The 24,577-nt window shown below is 39.4% G+C and overlaps 1 protein-coding gene across 3 annotated transcripts in view; it reads left to right on the plus strand.

The window, feature by feature from the left end:
• LOC122806267 (SRSF protein kinase 1-like) overlaps window positions 1-24,577 on the plus strand; it is a 1,654,485-nt gene that overhangs the window by 156,503 nt on the left and 1,473,405 nt on the right. Inside the window, exon 1 of one of the 3 annotated variants that reach the window (XM_044076542.1) lies at window positions 23,371-23,426. The exons of 1 other annotated variant lie outside the window; for it this stretch is intronic. In XM_044076542.1, coding sequence (XP_043932477.1) covers window positions 23,407-23,426 — 20 coding nt within the window. In that variant the 5' untranslated portion in view covers window positions 23,371-23,406. Of the gene's footprint in view, window positions 1-23,370; window positions 23,510-24,577 lie in introns of those variants that run through there. One more of the 3 variants, XM_044076541.1, reaches the window with a different exon arrangement.

A 24,577-nucleotide genomic window follows, 5' to 3' on the forward strand; every position in this document is an offset into this window, starting at 1 on the left:
GATGCTGTGTAGAAGTTCATTCGTTGTATGCATTATAAACTCCACCAGCCAGCCACTCTGTACAAGTTTTTTTCTTTCAGTTTGCTGTCTTTAGATTTATGGGTTATGTGCATTTGACCGTTGCTCTTTACTGTGTGCAGAAATGTGTATTCAACCCAGCCAGCCACTCCAATTCAGCTGCAAGTTTGTAGTTTTGCTGCATTTAGATATAGGGGGTGTATGCTTGCTTTCAGCCGTTGCCTCTCTACTTTACTGTGCAGAACTGTTGCTACATTTAGAGCATTCTTTGTTTATCGCTGCTGCTTCCTTTTTTGTGCATTTTGTAATTTGTCATACTAGCGTTGTGCATTTGTTATACTTTGTATTTAGGGATGTGTGTGCTTTCAACCGTTGCTTCTTTACTGTGTGCAGAATTGTCGATCGTTATTTCAGTATATTGCTGCTGCATTTAGATATAGAGGGTGTGTTCTTGCTTTCAACCGAACCGTTGCTGCATTTAGATTGTTCTTTCAGTTTATCGCTGCTCCTTTCTTTCTTGGGCATGTTGTAATTTATGTCATACCAGCGTTGTGCTTTCAACCATTGCCTCTATACTGTGTGCAGAATTGTTGATCATTCTTTCAGTGCGTCACTGCTGCTTTCTTGTGCAATTTAAGTCCACTGAGATACCATTGTTGATTAAGCTGCATTTAGGGTTGCCTGCTTTACAACTAAATGAGAACAAACCCAGATCCTTGTAGTGCTTACCTGCAAGGCCTGAAAACATTCATTTTACAGTGAGGGCCCCCCCCCCCATAAATCCCCAGGCCTCCTATAGCCACTTATTTATGTATGTACGAAATCCATGTTCACACTTCACACATAAATGGAGAGGACAAAATTCCCCAAAACAGAGCACAGCTGTCTGGCAGAGACACTAGTTCTGTGTTGTATGGATAACAGTAGAATAAAAGAAGCTTCAAGGAACAGCAACATAAAGCAAATGTCACTGGGAAATTAAAAAAAAAATATTTTTTTCTCAAAGATTTCCAGAAGTCACAATAAATAATACATATATAAAATATTAGATAAAAGTAGAGCAACATATGAAGTTTCCATAAAAATGGCTGTGAGCCAGTAATAATATCGAATACAAGTAGTCATGTTATATAAGTTAGCCTTTAATGAAGCAACTGAAATTTAGTATTAATAGAGACTATGCATGTCAGTAGTTAATATCACAAGTAGTTGTGCGAACTGTGAAGGTCAAGACATGTGTGATGTGTAGGTGAGATGGGTGAGTGCAAGTTGCTCTTCCTTTAAGGAGTAAAAGTTCAGTCCCAAACTTTAATTTTGAATCTCCTTTGCTGGTCTTGTTATTGTAATGGAGACCTTTTATACAATATCTGAGTGACCAGGAGGATACCTGTGGGTATATCTTTAATGAAGGCTGGGGTAAGGCATCGCATTTTAGTATTTTGTATACTCATGCAAGGAGAAGATCAGATTGTCTCTTCAAGTGGAGTCATTTAGCTTGAGAGTGTCGTGCCTGAATTTGTGAGAGAAGAGAGACAGAAGAATTGTCTGAAAGGAAGTTTGATGTCATGTAGAAATTTCTTTGGCATTAACAGTGAGGTGAAGCTGTTCTTTTCTGCTCTTGCTTCTGGGCTGAGAAAAATGGATAGGTTATGCCACCTCAGAAAGCTTCAGCTAATTTTGATGTTTAGGTGATGAAAGTTAGATAAAGTTTTGAGTAAGGAAGAGACCCACATATTTCAAGGTGGTGGCTTTGTCTGGCAAAAGGACAAGGCATTGGAGGATGATAAGGTGTCGGTATGGTCCAGCTGTCAAAGAACATCCTTTGCTTTTTTATTTTTTTTTGAGAATAAAATACTTATTACCAAATCAAGAAATGATTTTTGTGAGGCACTGATAAAGTTCTTTAATAGTAAGGTAGGAAGAAAAGTTGATCTGAATGGGTCAAGCTCATCAGTGTGCAGACTGAAGATCCAGATGGGTGCCAGTTGATGTTTCTGATAGGTGCACCTCGTTGTTAGGGTAACCCAGGCTCAAACCCTGTACCTTAGCTACAAGAAGCAAGAGGCTGAGTTCTCTACCCATTCCACCACACGTCTGATTGAAGGAGTTCTAGCTGTCAACCGTATAAATTTTCACAGAATGTTTGGCTCAACTGTACAAATTTAATGTTTGGCTTGTATGTTTTGGTCTGTTCCTCTTAAAATTTGGACAGCACAGTGGTAGTGATGCCTTAACAGTAAGAGGTTCTCTGGTTCAATTCTCAGCTGAAGTGCCTTCTGTGCAGAGTCTGTATGTCCCTGTGTTTGTGTGGGTTTCCTCTGGGTGCTCTGGCTTCCTCCCACAATACAAAGGTATGCTTTTTGAGCATTTCTCCCCAGGCATCTGCTGAAAATTGGCTTAATTCCAAGTCAGACTTTCCCAATAAACAAATGTCAAATTAAAATAATTTGTTTTTCTGGCAAGTCAGTAAGAACTGAATTCTTTAAACAATGATAGCCTTTTAAGTTGGTCTTCCAATCTTTCAGCAAACACATGGTAATACATTTTATTCTAGCAACTTTATAAGATTATACAAGCAGTGTTTAAAATGTGTCCCCGGTTTTGGGCCTTTGCCCCCCCCCCCCAATAAATTTTGGCTTTTTTCCTGATTTCTTGTGCTGCACAGTTCTTCAGGGAAAGAGAAGTTTAGTGCTGCTTATCCCAAGTCTTACCGCATTGTTAATAGCACAACAGGTTTTATACTTGCATTTGCTGCAGAAGGCTGTGGGTTGTACTCGCACAGCATGTAGATGGATAGCTGATACTGCACTGCTGTACTTTTAAAGGGGGTGGATGCTGCAGTCCTGAGAATGTCCTCCTTTGGCAGTGATACCTAGTAACTATGAACCTGTTCTCAGTTTGCCATCTGTTCCTTATTGAAATATTACTAGGTTATCATTTTTTTGTTAATTTGACATAGGCAATTTGTTCAAGGGCAACAGGCACTTTATTTGTAGATGAAACAATGAAACATAAAGTTGTTTGCTAGCAGCAACCTCTTCATTAGTTACAGATTTCTTTAATGTGGAATTATTTAGATGACTTTGACTTCTGTAGAGATTGTGCATATTTACTGATACTGCTGGATTGTATATGTTTGAGTAAACTTTTATGTTGGAAATGTTCTGAATTGGACAGTTTTGTCATTATTGTTTCATTGCTTACTGGAAAAATGTTCAATAAATTTAAAACTAGCTTTAACAAGTGTGCTGTATTATTGAAGGAGTATAATTTAATACAGTCAGGAAGGTGCATCAAAGAACACCATGCATGTTTCGTGTACAAGGGGCCTATGCCAAAGGTAATCCTTATCCCCCACTGACCAGATGAATTTTCTTTGAATGTGGATTTCAGTGCTGTTTCAATGAATGTGAGTTTCAAGGGCAGAAATTTTAATGCCAAGTCTATTTTCATTGTGAGACTGTATTGCTTTGTTTAGTAGATATCTATTAGTGTTTGTGCTATAAAATGTAAAGTAGAATCCAAATAATCATTGTAGAAGTAAAGCAGTATGCACATTACAGTGTTGATGGTAAATGTGGCGAAATACCCAAGTAATTGGACACTGGAATGGCTGCGGGGAACTCTGGGGTTGTATTTTGGTTCTGTTCAGTTTGTGTTTGAAAGTTGGTATGCCACAATCCCATTGGAGCAGGTGGGGTTATGCTATTATGTATGTAAAGATTGTTAATCAGCGTACAGATTTGTACCTATTTTTCATGGGCCTTTGTCCAGATTATTGATGTTTCCAGGTTAAGAGGTATGCCTGTTCCTTTTCATACCAGTCACAGATTGCACCAAAATCCTTTACAAGCTACTTGAGCTGTCAAATTCCTGATGGCAGCTGGGTATACTTTCTGTATTCCCACAGTCTCTTATTGAAACTGATCCTTTTGTCCATAGGTGTGTTCTAGGCTAATGAATGATGGGGCCTTTTTAAGCTTGGCTGTGCATCTTAATTCTCGGACAAGTTCTACTACACTTGGTAGTGTAAGCAGTAACTTTGTAGATTAAACATTTATAAGCAGGGGCCTGAGAGATGAAACATTTATAGGCTGCCTGTGTCCTCCAGGGGTGAATTTCTGGTTCCCCATTCAGTTGTCCAAGTCACAGTTGAATTGGAGTACATGGATCGGGGGCCTGTTCCAGAGAAGGGGTAGTCTATGGGGCATATGAACCCTGCTTCTCCAATAGGGCCTATTTATAGCTCAGGCAAGGTTTAAGTCTTAAGAATGACTTATTCTAGTGTTGCTTGTTCTGCAGATATGCAGGAAGTCCATTAGAATGGGGTCCCATAATGCCAGACATAGATCTCCCTTTAATAGCCTGTAGGAGACGAGTACAAGAGTAGGTCTTCTAGGTAGTCAGCATAGGCTGTCTGTGTTCTAGTTTGGAATCTCTGTGGACATTCCAGTTGTTGGATGTGCTTGGCTGTGTACATACCAAAGGGGGCATTACACTTTTGACAGGTTTGATGAGTGCCCAATACAGTGAAACAATGACTTCCTTGTACGTAGATACCGGACCTTTGTTTACAAGTTTCACAACGTAGAATGCCTCACTACTACTGTGTTCCGTAGGCATGTGATGATCAAAGGCTAGATTAATTTTCTACCTGTGCCCTTGAGTACTGGGTCGACACTTTGGGATGTGTGGTCAATAATTATAGTTACCTGGGGTGGTTGACTTCCCAAAGGATAATGTGTATTTATTGGCATTTAGTTCATGGTTTTGACAAGTTATTTGTCTCAGCCCTTCTTGGAGAGCATTAGTGTTGTATAGGATTCTGACTACTCCAAATTTGTGATCATCTGCAAATTTGGTCAGACAGAGAACTTTGCTTTTGACTCTGACTTCAGAGAAGCAGATACCCAAAATGAATGGTCCCAAGACTGATCACTGAGGGACTTCACTGGTGACTGGCCTCTTTGTAGAGTTGGACTCAACATTCCTAACTTCCTGGGCCTTCTTTGATCCAGCTGGCTATCCGTTTGGTGACATAAGAGTTTATACCTTCCTCCTTGAGTTTTTCCGTAATGCCTTAATGGGGTATTGTCTTATGCTTTGACCAGGTAGGCAGTGAGCCATTTTGCCCTGTCTTCACAAATTCATGATAGTCGGAGCTTTCCTTTCCTTAAGTGGAAAAGAAGCACAATCTAAGATTATCTCCCAAGTTAACCAACTTTTATTTAGTGCCATCAGTTTGGATGTTTAATTTCACTTTTGTTTTGCGCATCTATCGCTGTTGCACTAAAAATGTCTTTATTTCATTACCTTTCCTTCATAAACTTGGAATCCTTACCAGAGAATTAAAGTTGCTTCACAAGTCAGTTCAGGAGTCCAAACCACACTTTTAAATGCTACCTTACTCTGATAGATCCATCTATTGTGTCTTCTAGAGCTTCACTTGTGGCATCCGTCATTGCTGTCTGAATGCATAAATTCCTGTACTAGCCCTGCACTTTTTTTCTGGGTCTCAACACCAGTAGTTCACCCCCACCCCTCCAAATGAGGGGACAACATTTTAAAGATTATCACTTAGTCAACCAGAATCAGAATTATTTCTTGGGCTTAAAACTCAAATTTTGACTTTTTAAATGATCAAATCAAATTCATTTTGCAGTTGAAAGAACATTGATCTGTCAAAGCAGAGTGAGACTCTACAGCATTTAAATTTTTTGATACGTATATTGCATCTCCAGTTTGACCTTTTTGGGATCAGGTACAGCACGAAGCATTCAGACCACCTTGCATGTTCCTTGAGGTATTTTCTTATTGCAAAGGCAGCCATGGCTGCAGCCATCAACCTAATGTTCGGTGTTCTGCATTATATCGAGCAAAAGACTTGGGTGCATCTGTGTGCGAAAACTTCTGTGATCCACTTCCTTCACTGAAGACACAAAGATGACCCTAACATGTTCATCATTTGAGGGCCCCCTGCTGTTTGTTCTAGAAGGAGTTAAACATTTGAAAGGGATGAGAGAAATATGCAAATCTTTTTTTCTGGTAGTTTCTGTTTCACATCCTGTAGAACACAAAGTAGACAGCAGTGATGGTGGATCTGTGTTTTGGGATAAACAAATCTGTGCCCCTTTTCAGTCATGTGCACCACATTTTAATGTACATTTTGGAAAGCCACAGTCCTTAATTTGTCTGTGAAAAGTCATGTAGAAAGGCATGGAACAGAAAGTAGGTTATTCCATTTCCACTATTATGGCCAGTTCATTGGTTTGAAGTAGCTTACTGTACTTATAAAAAGGTTTGGGGGTTGGCTGCTAATAATGCTCAAGCCCTTCCTACCATGTGTATGGGAAGGGCACATTCCTGTGCAATGTGGTGACTTTATTGGAAAGACTGAAGCCTTCGGTTTCAGATAAATGAGATTGTGATGTGTAGTGGTCAAGCCACAAGTTTAAAAAAAATTGAAAGGAAGGAGAAATCTAGCACTGAACGTATCTTGGACTACAGAAAAATTCAATAGTGCCTTCTTTGAAACATGCTAATGATGTAAGGCCTTCCACCTACACACAGCACATCGGGTAACACCATGAACAAAACTTTTCTTTGTGTTTTTTGAATGTTGTGACAGTGAGCCGGATAGCAGAGTATTTCATCAAACTATCTAGTGTAAAACTGTGGTATTTAACTGAATTGCTTTCTCACTTAGGACGGTCTGCGACTGCACTAGTTTCCGTGTGTGTGTGTGTGTGTGTGTGTGTATCTTGGACTACAGAAAAATTCAATAGTGCCTTCTTTGAAACATGCTAATGATGTAAGGCCTTCCACCTACACACAACACATCGGGTAACACCATGAACAAAACTTTTCTTTGTGTTTTTTGAATGTTGTGACAGTGAGCCGGATAGCAGAGTATTTCATCAAACTATCTAGTGTAAAACTGTGGTATTTAACTGAATTGCTTTCTCACTTAGGACGGTCTGCGACTGCACTAGTTTCCGTGTGTGTGTGTATAGATATAATAGTACATGCATATGCTTGCCAGTTACATCATCCATTTACAAGGTGTAATGATGTGATTGCTGTAAATGCCTATGGCTTACTTTCAGCAAAAATGTGAAAAGAGGAGCAGTTTGTTTTTAATTTAAAAATAAAGCACTCAAGTAATTCGAAGTTCCTGCACATTTCACAACTGGTGTGCCTGCATTTTCAAGCTGCAAAAAATGTGCATGTGACCCTTAAAGTTCATTCAGCTGCTGCTTCTAATTTTAATTTTAGTCAGATATCCATGTTTCTTAACCCAACTGTTAAGTTTTAAGGCCTTTCTTACATGTACCTGTGTTCATGTGCTAAGGAGATGCCTCCCACACATGACTTTCACCTTGAGAAACATTACTCTTCACCCATTTTAAGTGACTTGTTTGGAAGAGTTAGACTTGTGCAGAAGACCTCATTTCTTTTGGTGGCTACTTTTCACTGTAAGGTTAAGAGATTGTATGGTAAATCTGAACTTTTTTCTGTCCTACTTTTGTAAGAAAGTATTTAATTTTTTTTATAACCTGGGTAGCCACAGAAGCAAATCTCCACCAGACTGAATTTTTTTTGCTCAGTGCTGCAGTCAAGATGAGGGCCACCTTCACTGCATGTTTACAGTCCACAGCACCTGAGCAACCTGTTATTAGTCTGCATTAACTTTGCAAATATTGCCCTGTCACCAGTGATCATATGTTCTGGACAGCATATTTTATGGAAGGATCCTACCTTGGTAGGGTTAAAAAGCCAAGTTAGTATTAATAATCTTAAAAATCATTTAATTAGTGCAGTAAAAGCAATGTAAATGTGCCAAGTTTTTTTTAAGAAATTAAAATCTGCTTCATCACGCAGAGAATAAGTCATGACATGGCATGTATGTTTAGCTGCTTGCTTGGTCTTTATGAAAAGATAGCTAGCTCTTTGTAGCCTTCACAAAGGTCTTGAAAACAGAAGAAATATATATTTATGGAATGGCTATATATTATGATTTTAAGAACATTGTTTTTCACTAATGGACATATCCACTAGGATACTGTGTATTTGCAGCCATTCTACAAAGCTCAGACTCCTTACACAGTATGTCTGCCCTTAGTACGACCAGGCATGCTAGTATAAAGGGGATGTATAGATATGCCGAAACTCTGAACTTTCTTATTGGTAGTCTGCATATGCAAACATTCGTAAAAGTTGCATCTAGTTATCCATTACAGTTGGCTTCAGCACATTATTCTGCATATAGTTACTGCATTAAGGTCCTGTCTTCTCAACTAAAAATTCTTAGAAAATTATTCTTTATGTACATTTGTCAGTGTATCTTGTGCCTGTTGATAGTTTGTAAATTTTGAGTCCAGGTTGGTAGAGGACCTTAAGTGATGCCAGGTGCAGTAACCTGAAATTGTTTCTCTGCAGAGCCTTATGGGAAGGAAAAAAAAGCACTTTTGCTTGTTTTGTGTTTGTAATGAGAAGTCATTATCCTTGCATTTCTAACCTTTAAGATGGTTATCTTTTTTCACAAAGTTAAAAAATGTTCTCGTTAAGCTGGTATGAATGCAGGTTGACTACTGCTCACTCCCCCAGTGTCAAAACTGCAGTTGTGAAAAAAGCCAGTAAAATTCATTTAGTTGCTAGTAATTGAACAGCCATGATGACCAGTTTAAAATAAGTGAAACACTGAAAAAAATATATCAAGTCAAATAACAAAAGGCTGTAAAAATGGATTAAGCTTTAGCTATTCAGACGAACTGGGGAAACTGCAAAAATCTGAGGTTGACAAAGAAAAAGTTGCCTGAATATGAGGCTTCTCAAGAAGAGTTGTCTTAAAAAATTGAGTTAGTTGGAGAAGACCTGACATTTTTGCTGTACCAGAGAAACTGGAAGTAACTGACTGAATTAACTTTAAGAAAGTACGAATTAACAACCGGACTGGTGTTCCAAAACAGTTTTTCTACTTTAGAGGGCACATCCTCTGTGTGCTGCAAACCTGGCCATTAAAGAGGACCCCCTTGCACACGAGGCATAAGAGTGCAGTCAAGGACCCATTTGAGTGGAGTTGGTTGGAGCAAGGCTCAGTGTTGAGCATTACTGTTGGTTAGCTTGTTTAAAAATTGCTTAACTTCGCTTCTGTTTAAGCCCTGCATTTGTGTGGGTTTGCGCTCACAGAGCTGCTCAGAGGTTGGTGACTAGCCACAGAACTGATGTGTATCCAAACAAAATCCAGGGGATCTAGTGATGTCTGCAAATATCTGTTTTTCTTGCATTGCAATTTGAATGTGATATTTGTTGTTTTACTGTGACTATTTTTTAAACTATTTTTGCTGCAGTTTTATCTTGAAGTAGGCTGGATTCCGACTTGTTGAGTCTAGTCTATTTGGCAGTATATGAGTACTGAATCCAGCTATCTTTCATTAAGGAGGGTCCCCTGCACACACTTGTGGCAGACTAGTGTAGTCAAGGACCCATCAGAGTGGAGTTTTTTCTTTGTTTTGAGCAAGGCTGGTTGAACATTACTATTGGTTAGTGTGTTTAAAAAAATGCTTACCTTCGCTTCTGTTTAAGCCCCCATTTGTGCTGGCTTGCTCAGCAGAGGTTGCCACCATCAGTTATAGATGCAAAAGCTTAAAAATCAAATTTTCCCCTAGTTAACTGCTTGTGAACCTTCCGAGGCTTCCTTGCATGCAACTCTGTGCACTGCTGCCTGGAGAGCATTTCAGATGTGTATTTTGTGGGCTTGCTGAAGGTTTCCATCCCCAGACTCCAATAGAATAGTGTAGCAGCAGCAAACCTATTCCAACTAGCTCACTCCCCACTGCTTGTTCCTGAATACTGCAAGCGCAATGGGCGGACAGTTTCCCACCATTTCTCCAGCTAGCCTGATTAAGATGGGCATCTTGAAGTAATGTAAATGTAGCAATTTCCTCATGTCCACTGACAACCAACCTCTCCTAAAACATACAAGTTCAACATGCAAGAGATGTATCTGTACTTTCAATCTAGAATCTATGCTGTCTCGCTCACATCATATTGAACTAGACACTGAATGGGTTGTCAGCACACACACTTCACCTCTCTCACAAACCAAGCACACATCACACACCCACATATTCGGAGGTATTCTCCAGAAGTATACCAAAAGAGCAGAGACCTCCCAAGCACAAAGGCTACACATAGTATATACCTGGCAGAATCCACTACACGCAACACTTGCACCAGTGTCTCATCCAACAAGCCCTTAAGGCAAAACATCTTTAAACCAAATGTCTTGGATCATAGGTGATTCTGTTTTGACACACACACATGCACCACTCACCAGGCTGGATAAGGAGAAGGTCACGCTTGAGTGCATGAGCAATTTGGCAGATCCTAGCACCTTTCAGGCAGCTAGGATCTGCCAAGTTGCTCATGCACTCAAGTCTCCCAACAAGTACAGCTGACTCTGTCATAGTCCATGTTGGAGTGAACGACCTGAGACGTTCCTTACTAGACTGTATGAAGAGAGACATGACTAAACACAGTGTGTCCTTAGCCTTAAGCAGCATTCTGCCTTCACCAAGGATACCACAATACAGACAAAATGATTGACTTTAACATTTGGCTTAGCTTCTGTTGTCAGTTGTGGGGGATCCAGTACTTGTTAGCCTGAGATGATATGGTAGATGGACCATGCTGCTTTGGCAGAGATGGTTTTTACCTGTCGCTTCTTGACTTTCGGTTAACCGGCAGAAGTTACTTGCCACCCCACAGAGCCTTTTTTAAGCAATGTCACAAGAACAAAATTCTTAATGCAAATTTATTCTCTAAAGACAATCTCAGGGTTCTGCTGCCAAGTGCTAGGTGTCTAAATCAGAAACTGCACTCACTGGAAGCACTCCTAACCTTGGAAGATGTTGATTTAGTCACTGAGACATGTTTCAAGGCTGCAGAAGGAATCCCAGCCATACAAGGTTACAGTGCCTTCCACATGTTCAGACCACAAAATGAACATGAAAGAACCAAAGTAGGAGGAGCCTCACTCTTCATCAAAGGTAAGTATACCTCTAGACTGGTTAAACAGAATGCCCTTAGCATACCTCTTAAAGCAAGAAATCTGGACAAAGCCATAAATAAGTGTGACAAAGGTACAAAAATAGGGACAATTTTTAAATTTTGCTTTTACAAGCTTATAAAGTTGAAAGAATAACAGGTTTTGCAGTAGCATGAAATTTCTGAAAGATATGAATTCTGAAACTCAAATGCCTTTCACTATTTTCTAACTTCAGACTTTACTGATTTGCCACTGGTTAGCCAGAAAACCACAATTTTATGAGAAACTGACGAAAAATAGGCAAAAATCTGGACATTATGCAAAAATCTGTACAGTTGAGAGGTATGCCCCTTAGAGTTACTGCAAGTGCAACTAACTGTAGGTAAGACACCCCTCCACGTCATTGTTGGCTAGAAGTCCCCATCCATAAACCATGGTGACCACATTGCTACAACAGTCAGGAAATCCTATGTGGCACACCTCATCACTAAGGGCTTTTCATCCAGAAAAAAGGAGGTCATTGTCCCACTGTACTCGTCCCTCATTGGACCCATTTATAGAGTAAAATGCCCCGTTTGGTATGTACCTCACAAGACATCTACAACAGCTAGAGAGGCTGCAGAAATACCTCACTAAAAGAATCACAGGCCTAAAGCAGATGCCCTATGCTGACCATCTAAAAAAAAAAAAAAAAAAAAAAAAACTCCAGCTATACTCTGTGGCATACAGTCTACTCAGAGGCGATCTCTGCTTAACATACAAGGCCATGTCAAACCCTGAGCTGTTGGACATGCTCCACTTAAAGAAATCCCAATCCCTCAGAGCCATATGTTCCTGGGATCTAAACCTTGTCATCACAATGAACAAAACATGCTGGAGGGATAGGTTCCTGACCCAGAGACTTCCCATACTCTGGAATAGACTGCCCATACATGTCAAGCAGAGCGGCTCCTTGGCCCTCTTCAAAAGGAACCTTGATTGGATGGGAGATGAATTCTCCCCGGGGATCATGTCAGTCACCCTGCTCGACAGGGGGTCCAGGGAATTAATACTGTGGGAAGAAATATCCAGGGAATTGTTATAGCTAGGCTTGTATAGACCCTAGGGCTGATGGCCTAGTACCACCTATGAACCTATAACCACAATACCTACCTGGAGCTATTGAGTCTCACACAGTACAACCAAACATTCTGGTTATGGGACTCTTTCACAATCAGTTGGAAGATAGATAGTTAAACATTTATACTAGCACAAACATGCTCTCCCAAAAGTTCTTGGACTTCAACGGAAATGCTCTGGAACTGATGGTTTGCACCCCGCACTAGGGGCCAAAGGTCCTTCACCTAGTCCTCACCAGCATGAGATTTCTGCACCACCCTGTGTGTGGGGCCCTCCCTGGTAAAGCCTGATCACAAATCGGTCTTGTTTGAAGCAGCAGTCGTACTCTATCCACCTTCAGGAGCAATCTGATTGAAAATTTCACGAAAGCAAACTATATCCTCCTAGGAAGCGCTGGAGATAGTCTAGTTCCTTGGTTCCTGTTGGTTGTTTTATTTAGTAGCATTTTATTTATTTTTGTGGTTCTTTTTGATGGCTAGTGAACCTTCTTTCAACATACCTAGAATTCTCAGAGAAGAAACGCTGGATAATACTCAGGACTTTGGATAATTTTATTGTGCATTCAGGCACAGGTAGCGTTGTTCCAACGGCTGGTGCTGGTGGTAGAGGTAACGCTCTTTCTTGTTCCAGTAATTTCATGGATAAATTCGAACATGAGAGAAGGAACAGCGTGGAGAATCCGTTTGCAGCAGTTGGTGAATCTAATTCTTCATCTCTACTGGGTGAGTCGTGAGCTCTTTTAGATAAACTTGAACATTTATATTACATAGAGACTGCAGCTTACTTTAATATGGTAGGTCTACAGAGATGTATAGACCTTGACATCTCACCTAGGGGGTTGAGAGCTTTTAAACCCCCCTCCACCCCTTTTGATGTATTCGATGAAGTGGAGGTGAACTTTTCTGAAAAGTGGTTAGCTGCTGCACATCGTTGCTCTGTAGAATGGATTTCCATTTTGCTAGAACGGGATTGTATCAAACAAAATAAACTGAGGGGTGGGATTAAAACTACACACGGTAATTTGGTTAAGTTGCTTGCTCCAGGCCACCTGGAGAGAACTATCAGATGTTAGTCAAAGTTTGGAAAAGTATGAGAAAGAATTGATTAAACGTGTAAGCGCGAAGTTAGAGACTTGAAAGACTATGAGGGAGGTTGTGCCTTACTATGGTATAAAAAGGATAGTTTCAACAGTAAAAATGCCTCTGGTTCCTTTAAGAAATCTCCCTCATCTTCAAGGGGTGTGTCATTTGTGCCAGACGTTTCTGGCTTATCTACTGAAGGAGAACGAGAACAGTTTCCACGTTTGCCAGCGGCTCCAAACCCCTCGAAACTGAATAATGACTTTCGGAAAGGGAATAAAAGACAAGGAAGGGTATAATGACCGGAAGAGAGGGAGATTCCATTTGGAAGCCAACAACAGTTGTGACTGAACAAGACACTACAAGAAGATTAAAAGATACTAAATTAACTTTGAACTTTGTAGTGCATAACATTTCTGGGGTAGCTTTGTCTAACACTCAAGTTAAAGTGCAGAATTATGGCTTAAAATATATACCAGCAGTGATGCCTCGTTTAAATGAGTAAAAATGTAATTTATTCAGGTTATGTCGAAAATTGCATTTACCGTACGTTTTTGCTAATAACGAAAATGTTTTGTTTAATGAATATTTAAATGATAGTAATGAGGAAAGTTATTTATTTTTATTTATTTATTTTACATTTGTTGACCGGGCTGGTCCAGCTGGATATATTTCCATTTTCAGTAGAGGCTCGGGGAGAAAAACTCCACATATAAACCACCACCACACAAAACATGTTTATAGTAAACAAGAAAGGTATTACAGTTTAAATTATGGGAAGACTGAGATGCTACATTAATACATAATACACCTACAGATCATTTTACAGTATGAATATCTAGGGCAACCCCAAGACATTATTAGAATACACTTAAATCCTTGGTTATTCTAGTTTACTCCAAACTGTTAAACAGTAACAGTAGAAAAAGGAGGAAGTATAAAGAAATGGCAGGAATACTACCTTCAGGATACATTCATAGCCAAGTAGAAAAGATAACTAATTGGTGTCTAAGTAGTAGAGATAGCTTATAGGTGCTACTAATTCAGAGGAGTAGACGGGAACGAGTGGAGGAAAGTAGGAAGTCAAGAGATAACAGGAGAGAAATCCAGAGGATCAGTCTGGGTAACAGCAAGGCATAGCCAGTGAGTTTTAAGGTGTTTCTTAAGACTTTGTTTGAAGAGAGGAAGGGATGGAAGTGAGGTTAGGTCACATGGCAAGAGGTTCCATTGTTCTCCAGCGGTATTGGAGAACAGTGAGTCCCCAGCTAAGTTGTTAGACTTGGTGGTACTAGCTAGAAGTTTATTGGAAGAGCGTAAGGACTTAAGATTCCTATAGGGTGCTATAAGGTTGTTGAGTATTGGTGTGTTGTTGGGTTGGTAAAAAATCTTATAAACAATGGTAAGTTGGGAAAGTATCAGAAGGTTTTTTTAGTTCAAGCCAGTCTAGCTGGTGAAGGTTAAGACAGTGTTGAGTTCTATATGGGTTTCCAGTGGCAAACCTTGCAATACTATTGTAGGAGTTGGCTAGTTTGGCAAGATTATTTTTTTTTAGATTGGTGTATATGGGTGCAGCATACAGAAGAGTTGAAATTAGATGGGCGTGGGCAATAGTCATTCTGGCTGTTGGAGTTAAGAAAGGTTTTGTCCTGTATAGGGAGCACAGTTTTTTATTAACAGTTTTAATGGTGTTATTAATGCGATTGTCAAAGGTGAGGTTATTATCAGTTGTGATTTCTAATAGTTTGGTGGAAGAGTCGGGGGATATAAGGGTGCCATTATTGGATTGAATGGAGAAATCTATGGGGAGGACTTACTATTTGTTGTAAACAGTAGTAGCCTGGTCTTTTTGGCGTTCAAAAGAAGGCACTGTTTCAAGAACCATGCCTCTACTGTGTTGAAAGCTGTCTGGGTTAAAGATTGAAGTTCAGATATAGAGTTGGCAGACCATATGATCGTAGAGTCATCAGCATAATGTATACAGGTGGCTTGAGAATAGCTATTTGAAGGTCATTGATGAATAAAGAGAAAAGAAGAGGGCCAAGAATAGAGCCCTGAGGGACTCCAAGGGAGATAGGAAGGTGAGATGATAGTTGATTCTCCCAAAGAACAGCTTGCTGTCTATTACTAAGGTAAGACTTGAACCAGAGAATTGCTTTGGCATCGAGAGAGGGATGACAGACTGTTTAAGAGATGGTTAACCATATCAAAGGCTTTAGACAGGTCGATGAAGAGTGCTGATGAGAGGGTGCTATTATTATGGTTATTAGTGGTGTTGAAGGATAGGAGAGCTGAGGTGGTACTATGAAAAGGCCTGAAGCCATGCTGACAGTTTGCTAGAATGTTATGTTGAATTAAGTAGTCCATTAGCTGATGGTGAGTACATTTTTCCATAATCTTGGCTAATGGAGAAAGGAGAGCTATAGGCCTGTAGTTAGAATAGTCATTGGAGTTACCTCCTTTGTGTAAGGGAATAATGTGGGAGATTTTCCAGAGATCTGGAATGGTTCCTTCAGTTATGGTATGGTTTATCAGGATAGATATAGGTTAGGTGACTACTTTAGCTGCTTGCTGTAGGTATTCAGATGTTAACATCGGTAGAGGGGGTGCAAGGCTTAAGTTTGTGGATAAGTTTTTAGATGCAAGAGGTAGAGCTGGGTTGTAGTTGGAATGTTCGCCGAGTATTAGGTGGGGAGTTAGGTAGGTCTGAGTTGTGTGTAGCTAGTTGACTGGCTAGAATTTGTATAGTGTCTGTGAAGAAGGTATTAAAGGCATTTGCAGTTTGATGGGAGGTATTGTTTTCTGACCCTAAAGGGGAAGGAGTGCTAGAGTGGCCTGGACAAAGGAGGTTATTCAAGCTTGCCCAGAATTTGTGTGGATTATTGTGGTGTATTTGCTGCAGTTTGCAATAGTAGATTTTTTTTGTCAGAGAATTGCTTTTTTTTGTAGCATTTCTCAACTGTCTAAAAGTTTGTTGTTCTGAGGCATTTCTGGTTGCTCTCCAGTTAGCCCAGGATTTATTTCTTAGTAATATTTGTTGTCTGGTATCTTTTGAGAGCCAGGGGGCAGGTTTGGATTTTATTCTAATAGATCGTTTAGGTGCATGCCTGTCGAGGATTGTTAAGAATTTTATTGAAATATAAAACTGCTTCTTCAAGAGGGAGAGTTTTTAGAGGGTTCCAGTCACAGGCACTAAGTTCCATTTGAAATAATACAGGCTGAAAGTTTTTTCTTGGTTCGAGAAGTCCTATAGTTGGGGGCGTTGGTAATGTCATTCTTTTGTCTTATGATGTAAGGAAGCATGTGATCACTTACATCATCAGGCAAGGTCCCTACTTTATAAGTATGTTCTTGTTTATTGATTAGTATCCAGTCTAGTATAGTTTCTTTATTGTTTGGTTTGTTAATTCTAGTAGTGGTAGTGATAGTTGGGTTAAAGCCATGCAAATTTAATATGAGAAGGGTTATCTGTATCGATACTATTCCAGTCAGTATTGAAATCTCCTAGAATAATAGTTTCTTGTGGGTAAGTAGTAGATATCCAGCATAGGGTATCCTCTATTGTAGTAATGCTATATTACCTGGGGGTAGGTAGATACAGATTATGTATAGTGCTTTGCTGGGGTTGAGTTGAAATCTAGTAATTAAGAGTTCAACTTTACTATTTCGAGGTGGATTATAAGGTATAGAGGAGATGTGTAGTTCATTTCTAAACAGTAGGGCTACTCCTCCTCCTTATTTTACTCTGTCGTGTCTCAGTATATTTGTACCCTGGGGGGATTATTTCATTATCCTTAGTTGTGGGTTTTAACCAGGTTTCTGTAAGACAGAGGATATCAAAGGAGTGAATATCAAGAAGGGCATAGAGATGGGCAACTTTGTTGTTAATACTGCGGATATTGAGATGACCTTTTAGTAAGCAGTTAGAGAGACTGGTCTGGGTAGTACGGGTGTTGGGAGAGGTACTAAGAATAGGTATATTAGAGAGATTAGAAGGGCCTGGGTTAGGGTGGATGTCACCATCTTTTAAGGTGGGATATTTTAGTGCAGAAAGAGGGTTAGAATTAAGGCTAGGTAGATATTTCATTTTTTTTTACTGTGGGGTGGTTTAATTTCATGGGTGTAAGTCGATTTATATTTAGGTAGCAAGTAGCAGGAAGTGGAGGTGGTATTTATTTGGGGATGGGTAAGGGCATTGTTATATATAGATGTTTGTTTAGGAGAGTAGTTGAGGTAGTAGTAATTCACCTTTTCAAAAGAGGTGAGGAGAATAGGTAGTGGTGAGGATAGGTGTAAGAGTGGCTAAGAGTATTACCAAGGATAGGATAGTTTTAGTTTTAGACATATTACTTAGTAAATGTGTGCTGTTACTGCCAGGTAGGGCTAGGATGCAGTAGTATCAGATAAAAAGTTAAGATAGGGTAGTAGAGAAGAGAAATGCTACAAGTAGTGAAGTTTTCTTCAAGTAGTATATAGGTAGGTAGGGTAGTAACAAAAGAGAAATGGGAAGGGTAAAGAAGTTGTATAATGCTAAGGTAGGATAGAAGTGATTAAGAGCTTGTATGGGTAAAGAAGTTGTTTAAGGTAGTGAAGAGTTAAGGTAGGGTAGTAAAGAAGAAAAAATGCTAAGGGTGGAGAGGCTGATGAAAGTAGTATAGGTAGGGGTAGTAAGAGACGAGAGTAATGGAAAAGCTGTAAAAGGATGGGTGTGGCATAGGTAAATTGACTTGAGCCCGGGATAGGAGAGAAGGTGTGGTTAAGGTTAGGACCACTGGGGTTTTTTATTCCTGTTTATCTGACCCTGAGGAGACTGTTTATTTGGATGCTGATATTAATGCATATAGTTTGATTGATACTAGCAAAATAGAGTATAAAAGTGATTTTATTCCACCATATCAACATGAAGCAATTAAACATTTTTCACATGTTGAATTTTGCTATAGAAGATGCTTAATAGTTTTATGCAGAATAAAAATTATGTTAAATTAAGTGCTAAAGAATGGAGAGAAATGCAATCAGCTAGAAATGAGGAAATGGTAATTAAACCCCACTGATAAAGGAGATAAAATAGTCATGAATGTTGAACAGAATGATACACACACAAAAAAAGTTGTAGAAATGAGTATCAAAAAGCTGTTGAGTTTCAGCTACTTATTCAAAAGAGTGTGAGACTGAAATATTTTTCTCGTGCTGATATAGAAAGGAAATTTAATCCGCAGGATATTGAGTTAGCTGTCTTCTTCTGTCTGCCTAAAATTCATAAAAATAGTGCCAACCCTCCTGGTAGGCCTGTAGTTTCTGCACGTATTTTTTTAATTATTATTATTATCTAGAATCGGTCTATTCTTACATGAATGTACACTACCTTATGTGGTGAAGTTGCCATGTTACTTTGGAGATGGTTCGGATTTTTTGATGAAACAGTCAGGACTTCAGTGGTCCAGTGAAATGTTTCACTGTTGATGGTCTTTACACAAGTATTCAAAGACAATTTGGACTAGAAGCTGTTAAATGTTTTATAGGTGAAGTCCTGAATCATACTATATTATGGAACTATTAGATTTTTGTTTTGAGTAATTTTATGTTTAATGATCAAGTTTGTAAGCAACTACAGGGCACAGCAATGGGAGCATCCTTTGCCCCTATGTATGCCAGTTTGATGATAGGGCTATACAAACTAGAATATTTATGTCCTAATACCTTCTTTAAGGACAATGTCAAATATTTTAGATTTATTGATTATCTTATTTTTATTTGTAAAGGAGATTTGAGTGAAATTGATAAGTTTGTTGCAGAACTGCAAAATAATAGATTTAAACGTTTTTGATGGCCTACAAGTAGGCAGGCACATTACATTTTTGGACTTTATTTTCCTCCAAAATTAAATGTATGCTCTTCGAACATCAGCGGATAAAAAATTTGAAGACTGCAACCAGTATTTAGAGGGGCGTAGCTGCCATCCGGTACATGCTATAACTTCTCTTCCTTATGGAGAGTGTTTAAGATTGAGAAGATTGTGTAATAATGATAGTGATTTTTATAGGGAAGTGGACAACACTGTATGCTATGTTTACATCTAGAGGTTGTTGTCATTCAATACAGGTGGCAATAGAGAAGGTTATAGCTGATTCTTCTGAAAATAATTGTGAGTTAGTAAATCATATTATAAGGCAGGTCAGAGAAAATAATAAGACAAATTTATTTTGTCTCAACATATGGACCCTTTAGCACCATTTTGACTAATCTGGTGAAATTATTGGAAATATCTGTTAAAATCAGCAGACTTGGCGGTTTCCTCCCCATTTAGGGGTATTTCCTTTAGAAGAGGTCAAAATTTAAAGGACATCTTGCTGCATAACTATTTTAAATTTCCCATTTGTTTTAGAAATGGTAGTAATGTAAAAATGAAGGGCACATCTTCTTGTGGTTATTGTAATATATGTAATTATGTAGTTTCTCAGAAGTTCAGGCAAAAATAAATGGTCTGTGGCTGACAAGTTCGCCAATGATTGCAAACTGGTGGTAATCACTGAATCCCCAAGTGATAACATACTACAAGACGGGCTTATGCAGACAAATGATTGGTGCCAAAGCCACTATATTGATGCAGTTTTTTGCACTGAGTATCATCCCCTTTGGTAACGATGTCCTTGTGAACTACAATAACACCATAAGGGAAGTAAATAGTGTGGGAAGAAATAGCCAGGGAATTGTTATGGTTAGGCTTGTATAGGCCCTAGGGCTGATAGGTTCATAAGTTGGTACTAGGCCAAGTTCCAACTCGATGGTGCGAGATTTGGATATACAGGTTGACAGTGGCCATAACTTTAACCAGCATGTATCCACATTGGTGAGGAAGACCTATATTGCTCACTTCATAAGTAAAGGCATAGTGTCCAGATCGAAGGAGGTTATAATGCTTTTGTACTAGCCTCTCATCAGACCAATGGAATACAATGCTCCCTTTTGTTGGTACCTCACCAGACACCTGCAGCAACTGGAGACCTCAAAGGTTCCTCAACAAGAAAATTCAAGATGTTCAGAACATGTCCTACATGGACCGACTGAAATCACTGTCACTGTACTCTATCATATAGACATTTTGAGGAGACTTGTCCCTGGCCAACAGAGCAGTCTCTCTCCCCTGCTTAATGGAGCTGCTACACATCGCAAGTCAAATAGGACAAGGCTCACCCGATCTAAGGACCTAAACCTAGCTTGCGGTATAAACAGGACTTGCAGGAGAGACAGGTTTGTCTTTCAGAGGTTGGCACTCCTCCAGACCAAACTACTGATTCACGTTAGGCATAGCGAGTCTATGACCTATTTAAGTGCAACTTAGACAGCTAGATGGGAAACAGCAAATTTATCCCGGGGGTTTCACCTCTGTCCCTCCTTGAGAGGGGCAGTCTGTGTGGATCACACATTTTACAAATATTAGACTATTTCTCTGGTCTATAAGGAAACAAGGGTATAACTTAGGTAGGCTTGTAAGGGCCCCTGGACCACTAACCTTGTAATCTATGAGAAAGCAGCCAAAATCTATATTAGTAAATATGCAGTCACGCCAGCAGCAAAAGTTACTCCTGATGGTTTTCCTTTCGGCCATAGTTTTATTAAAAATTGAGGACAACAGTGTGTGGAAAATGGTTATTTACTGTACACCAGGCAGAAGAGAAGCACTTTTATCCCAGCATTCAGAGAATGTCAGGAGACAGCTTTGACAGCCAAGTTGCTGTATCTAGCTTTCTTCAGGATACTTTTTTTTCTGGAGGGTAAGACTGTTGGATGCAGTGCAGGCTCAGGAGAAAATAAAGTTTAGGCAGCAAAGAATGAACCAGAAGGGACTTCACTTCTCAATGTTCTTCGTGTTTCACTGTTGCAGTCATTACATTTGGGTAATCTGCTGGCAGGTTGCCCTCAGTCGGCCTGAATTCCAAAGTCTTGGGTCCCGCGTCGGTTGCTGTCTTCTCTTCCATGACATCAGGGGTATAAAACATGCAGCCAACGCCATTTTCTTTAGTCTTTCTTGCCGCGCGGTGCCTGAAGCAGAAGCATTTCGCAAGTGCCAGTCGGCCGACTACTGAAATATTCGAGTTTGAGTTTCAGAACCGAAGTCTTCACTAAAGCTATACCCCGTTGGGGAAACTTTTTTTCTTTCTTTTTACAGATGTCAGAAAAAGTTAATTGCATTACTTGTGGGAAGCAAATATCTCCTAAGGATTTCCATTTACACTGTATTCCTTGCCTAGGCCCTGATCACAACGTGCCTGGCTGTCAGTTTTGTGCTAGATTTAACCAATGCACTATTAAGCATCTGTATATTTTTGCATCAAAGTATTTTGGAAACAGATTTAACTACCCAGAAATGTCATCGGATAGCAATCAGACTACCGGCAGTCGAGATCCAAAACAGACAAAGCTTCTCCTAAGCCATTCGCCGGTTCGCTGGTACTCAGTGAGGCGCCTTCGCAGCCCCTGATAACCTCCTACCTTTGAGTCACAGGCCTCTAAAGACACCCATGTGGAGTCCGGCATGCTGCAAGATACTCAAGGTATTTGACCGACGGATGTATCTCCCTCTGATGGTTCCGGAGCCGCTGAGCAGGCACCGGCTTATGAGGGTGTATTCAGACCTCAACATTTGTACATCAAACCGACGACAGCTGCAAAACTAAAGACAAAAGCAACTTCTAAATCTAAAAAACCGACTTGCGAGCCACATGCACAGGCCTCTATGCCTAAAAAACAAATGATCAAAATGGCTGAAGACCTTATTACCTTGATCAGGGGTACCCATCCCCCTCCAGATAAGAGGCCTAGGCAAGACACTGATTATGAAACTTCACATCAGGTTTCTATTACTTCTGATCAGGAATTATCTTTACCTCTCTTTGAGGATTCTGATGCTGAGGAGTCTATTCCATCTGCATCTCCTCCTGAGGATTATTCATTTGGAGAAACCTTGCATACTTTGAGGGAGCATTTTCACTGGGAGAATCAAGACTTCTCAGAATCAAAAAAGAGGCTCAGGGATTTCCTTCTCCCTCAGAACAAGCCTTTAGCCATTCCCCCTGTTTTAGACATTGTGGGTGTGTTTTCGGAGTCGAGCTTGACCCCTGACTCCTTACCTCTGGCTCCCAGTAAGCTTGACAGATATTAGAGTCCCCGACTCACATACATTTTTATTTAGAAACCCTGCTGCTGATCCTGAAACTATTTCACAGGGTCCAAAGGGAGTTAAGGCTTCAACAGCAAAAAACCCTACCCCCTCTGACAGAGATTCTAGGGCACTGGACAGATGGGGAAAAAGGTTTATACATCTGCAACCTTGGCAATCAGGGCCTTAAATTGTCAATTTCATATGCTTAATGAGGCAGAAGGGACTTCACTTTTCATTCTGACTGTAACAAAGCCCATAGAGAGACTTCGCTAGTGAAACAATGTCTGAGCAATAGGAAAAAAAAGATGAAATTATTCAAATCCATAGTACTTCTAATTTTCTTTTAACCAGAGACTGGTGTTAGCAAACTGAGATTATCAGGAAGAGGACAAACAACATTGTAAAGTTAGTTTATAAATGGGCGACTAAGCATTAATTTTATTGGGTATAGGATTAGGCATGAAATGTGTTCTTACATCAAGTGGCTGAGAATGACTGGAATTTTGACTGTTAAATTGCTCCCGTTTGTCATTAATGTTTACAAGGACTTTGATGGGGTGGAATTAGTAACAAGGACTCTGATGGGGTGGAATTAGTAACCATAAGGAAAACAGTAAATTTGTATTTAAAAAAAATCTATAACTTGCATATTATAAATCTTTTTCATATAGGGTGGCGTCAGTGGTGTTTTAATTGTGATATTGGGGAGTCTTTGAGTGTTGTCTACACTAAATGTAATAAAACAAAGTGCATTGTCTGAGTTTTAATGTGTCCAGGCTTTACACCATGACAAGGTAAGAAGGGCTTGGAAGCAAGCAAGTTAAAGCTAATAAAATGTTGTGATGGGCTTTTAGGTGGGTAATGTATATGCATGATCATATTCCATTTAGAATTAAGATAATTTACCTTTTTTTTTTTTTACAGGGATGGATGTCTGGATTTGATGTCTGTTGTTTAAGCTGCAGACAAGGAATTTTGTTATGCAGCTAGGCTTGAAAAAGTAAGACGATAAGGCATGTAAAATGGTAGACAAGAAATTTACAGCTGCAATTCCATGAAAGTCCATTCCATGTATAATATTGGGTAGGGATATATGTCTTTTTAAGAAATTTGGTGTTTTGACAATGGAATTTTTATTGGTGGTTGAACTGGTGGTTTGGATATTTAAAAAGTGGTGCTGAGATTCAGTTCATGATTCTGATGAAGTTTTTACGAAAACGTGACGCTAAATCTGTTTTGTCCTGAGTAATAAATTGATTTATTGCTACTCCTGTATTTTTGGCTGCATAGTTTGCTTTCATTTCTATGTGGGTAAAACCAATAGAACATTGCGTGAGAGGATAAGGGATCATTTCTATTGCTATACACGTGGACAGGAATATAGTGCACTGGCCAAGCACATGCTTCATGAAGGACCTGAACATACTTTCCAGTTTCAGGTTCTACATGTTGAACATGAGAATATCCGTTTGGGAAACATAGTTAACCGCACAGAAGAGGCAGAAATGAACTGGATATTTAGATTAGCATCCCATAGGGGGAGGGGTGTGAATGAGCATGTATCGATTAAGCCACATCTTGCTTCTAGGAAGTGCAGACACAAGCCTACATAATTTGATTTTGTTTCAGTGACTGCCGTCTTTATTTTATTAGTTGTTCTGTTTTCTTATACATTTACATTTACTTATTTTGTTAGATTTTTTGTTAGATCCTGTTAGGTCTTCAGTTAGGTTTACATCCGTTCCATAGTTCTACATTCATATGGTGTCTCTGGAACAAGTTGTCATATCTTGCAACCAAGAGCTTGCTGGTTCACCAGTCACACCCTTTTCAGTTGCTGTAGGGACTTGCAATACACTCAGTTTTATTTGATAAATTGGGATTACACAATTAACATTTACACAGTGTAGTTCATAATTTTAGGTTATACAGGAGCTTTTTATATATTTTTAAACTGATTTTTTATAATGATTTTATGTTTCTTGTATGCATGAACATTTAATAAATATATATTGCATGCAGGTATTACTAAATGAAACAACAGTGACTTGCATTTTAAAGCATTATGCCTTTAAAATCTTTATTTCCTGTGTAGCTAATTGGATAATTGTTTTACTTGCTTTGAACTCTCTTATATAAGCTTAGGAGGTT

Source organism: Protopterus annectens, chromosome 7.part0, assembly GCF_019279795.1.
Source record: "Protopterus annectens isolate FY-2018-M chromosome 7.part0, PAN1.0, whole genome shotgun sequence".
NCBI classification, from domain to species: domain Eukaryota; kingdom Metazoa; phylum Chordata; order Ceratodontiformes; family Protopteridae; genus Protopterus; species Protopterus annectens.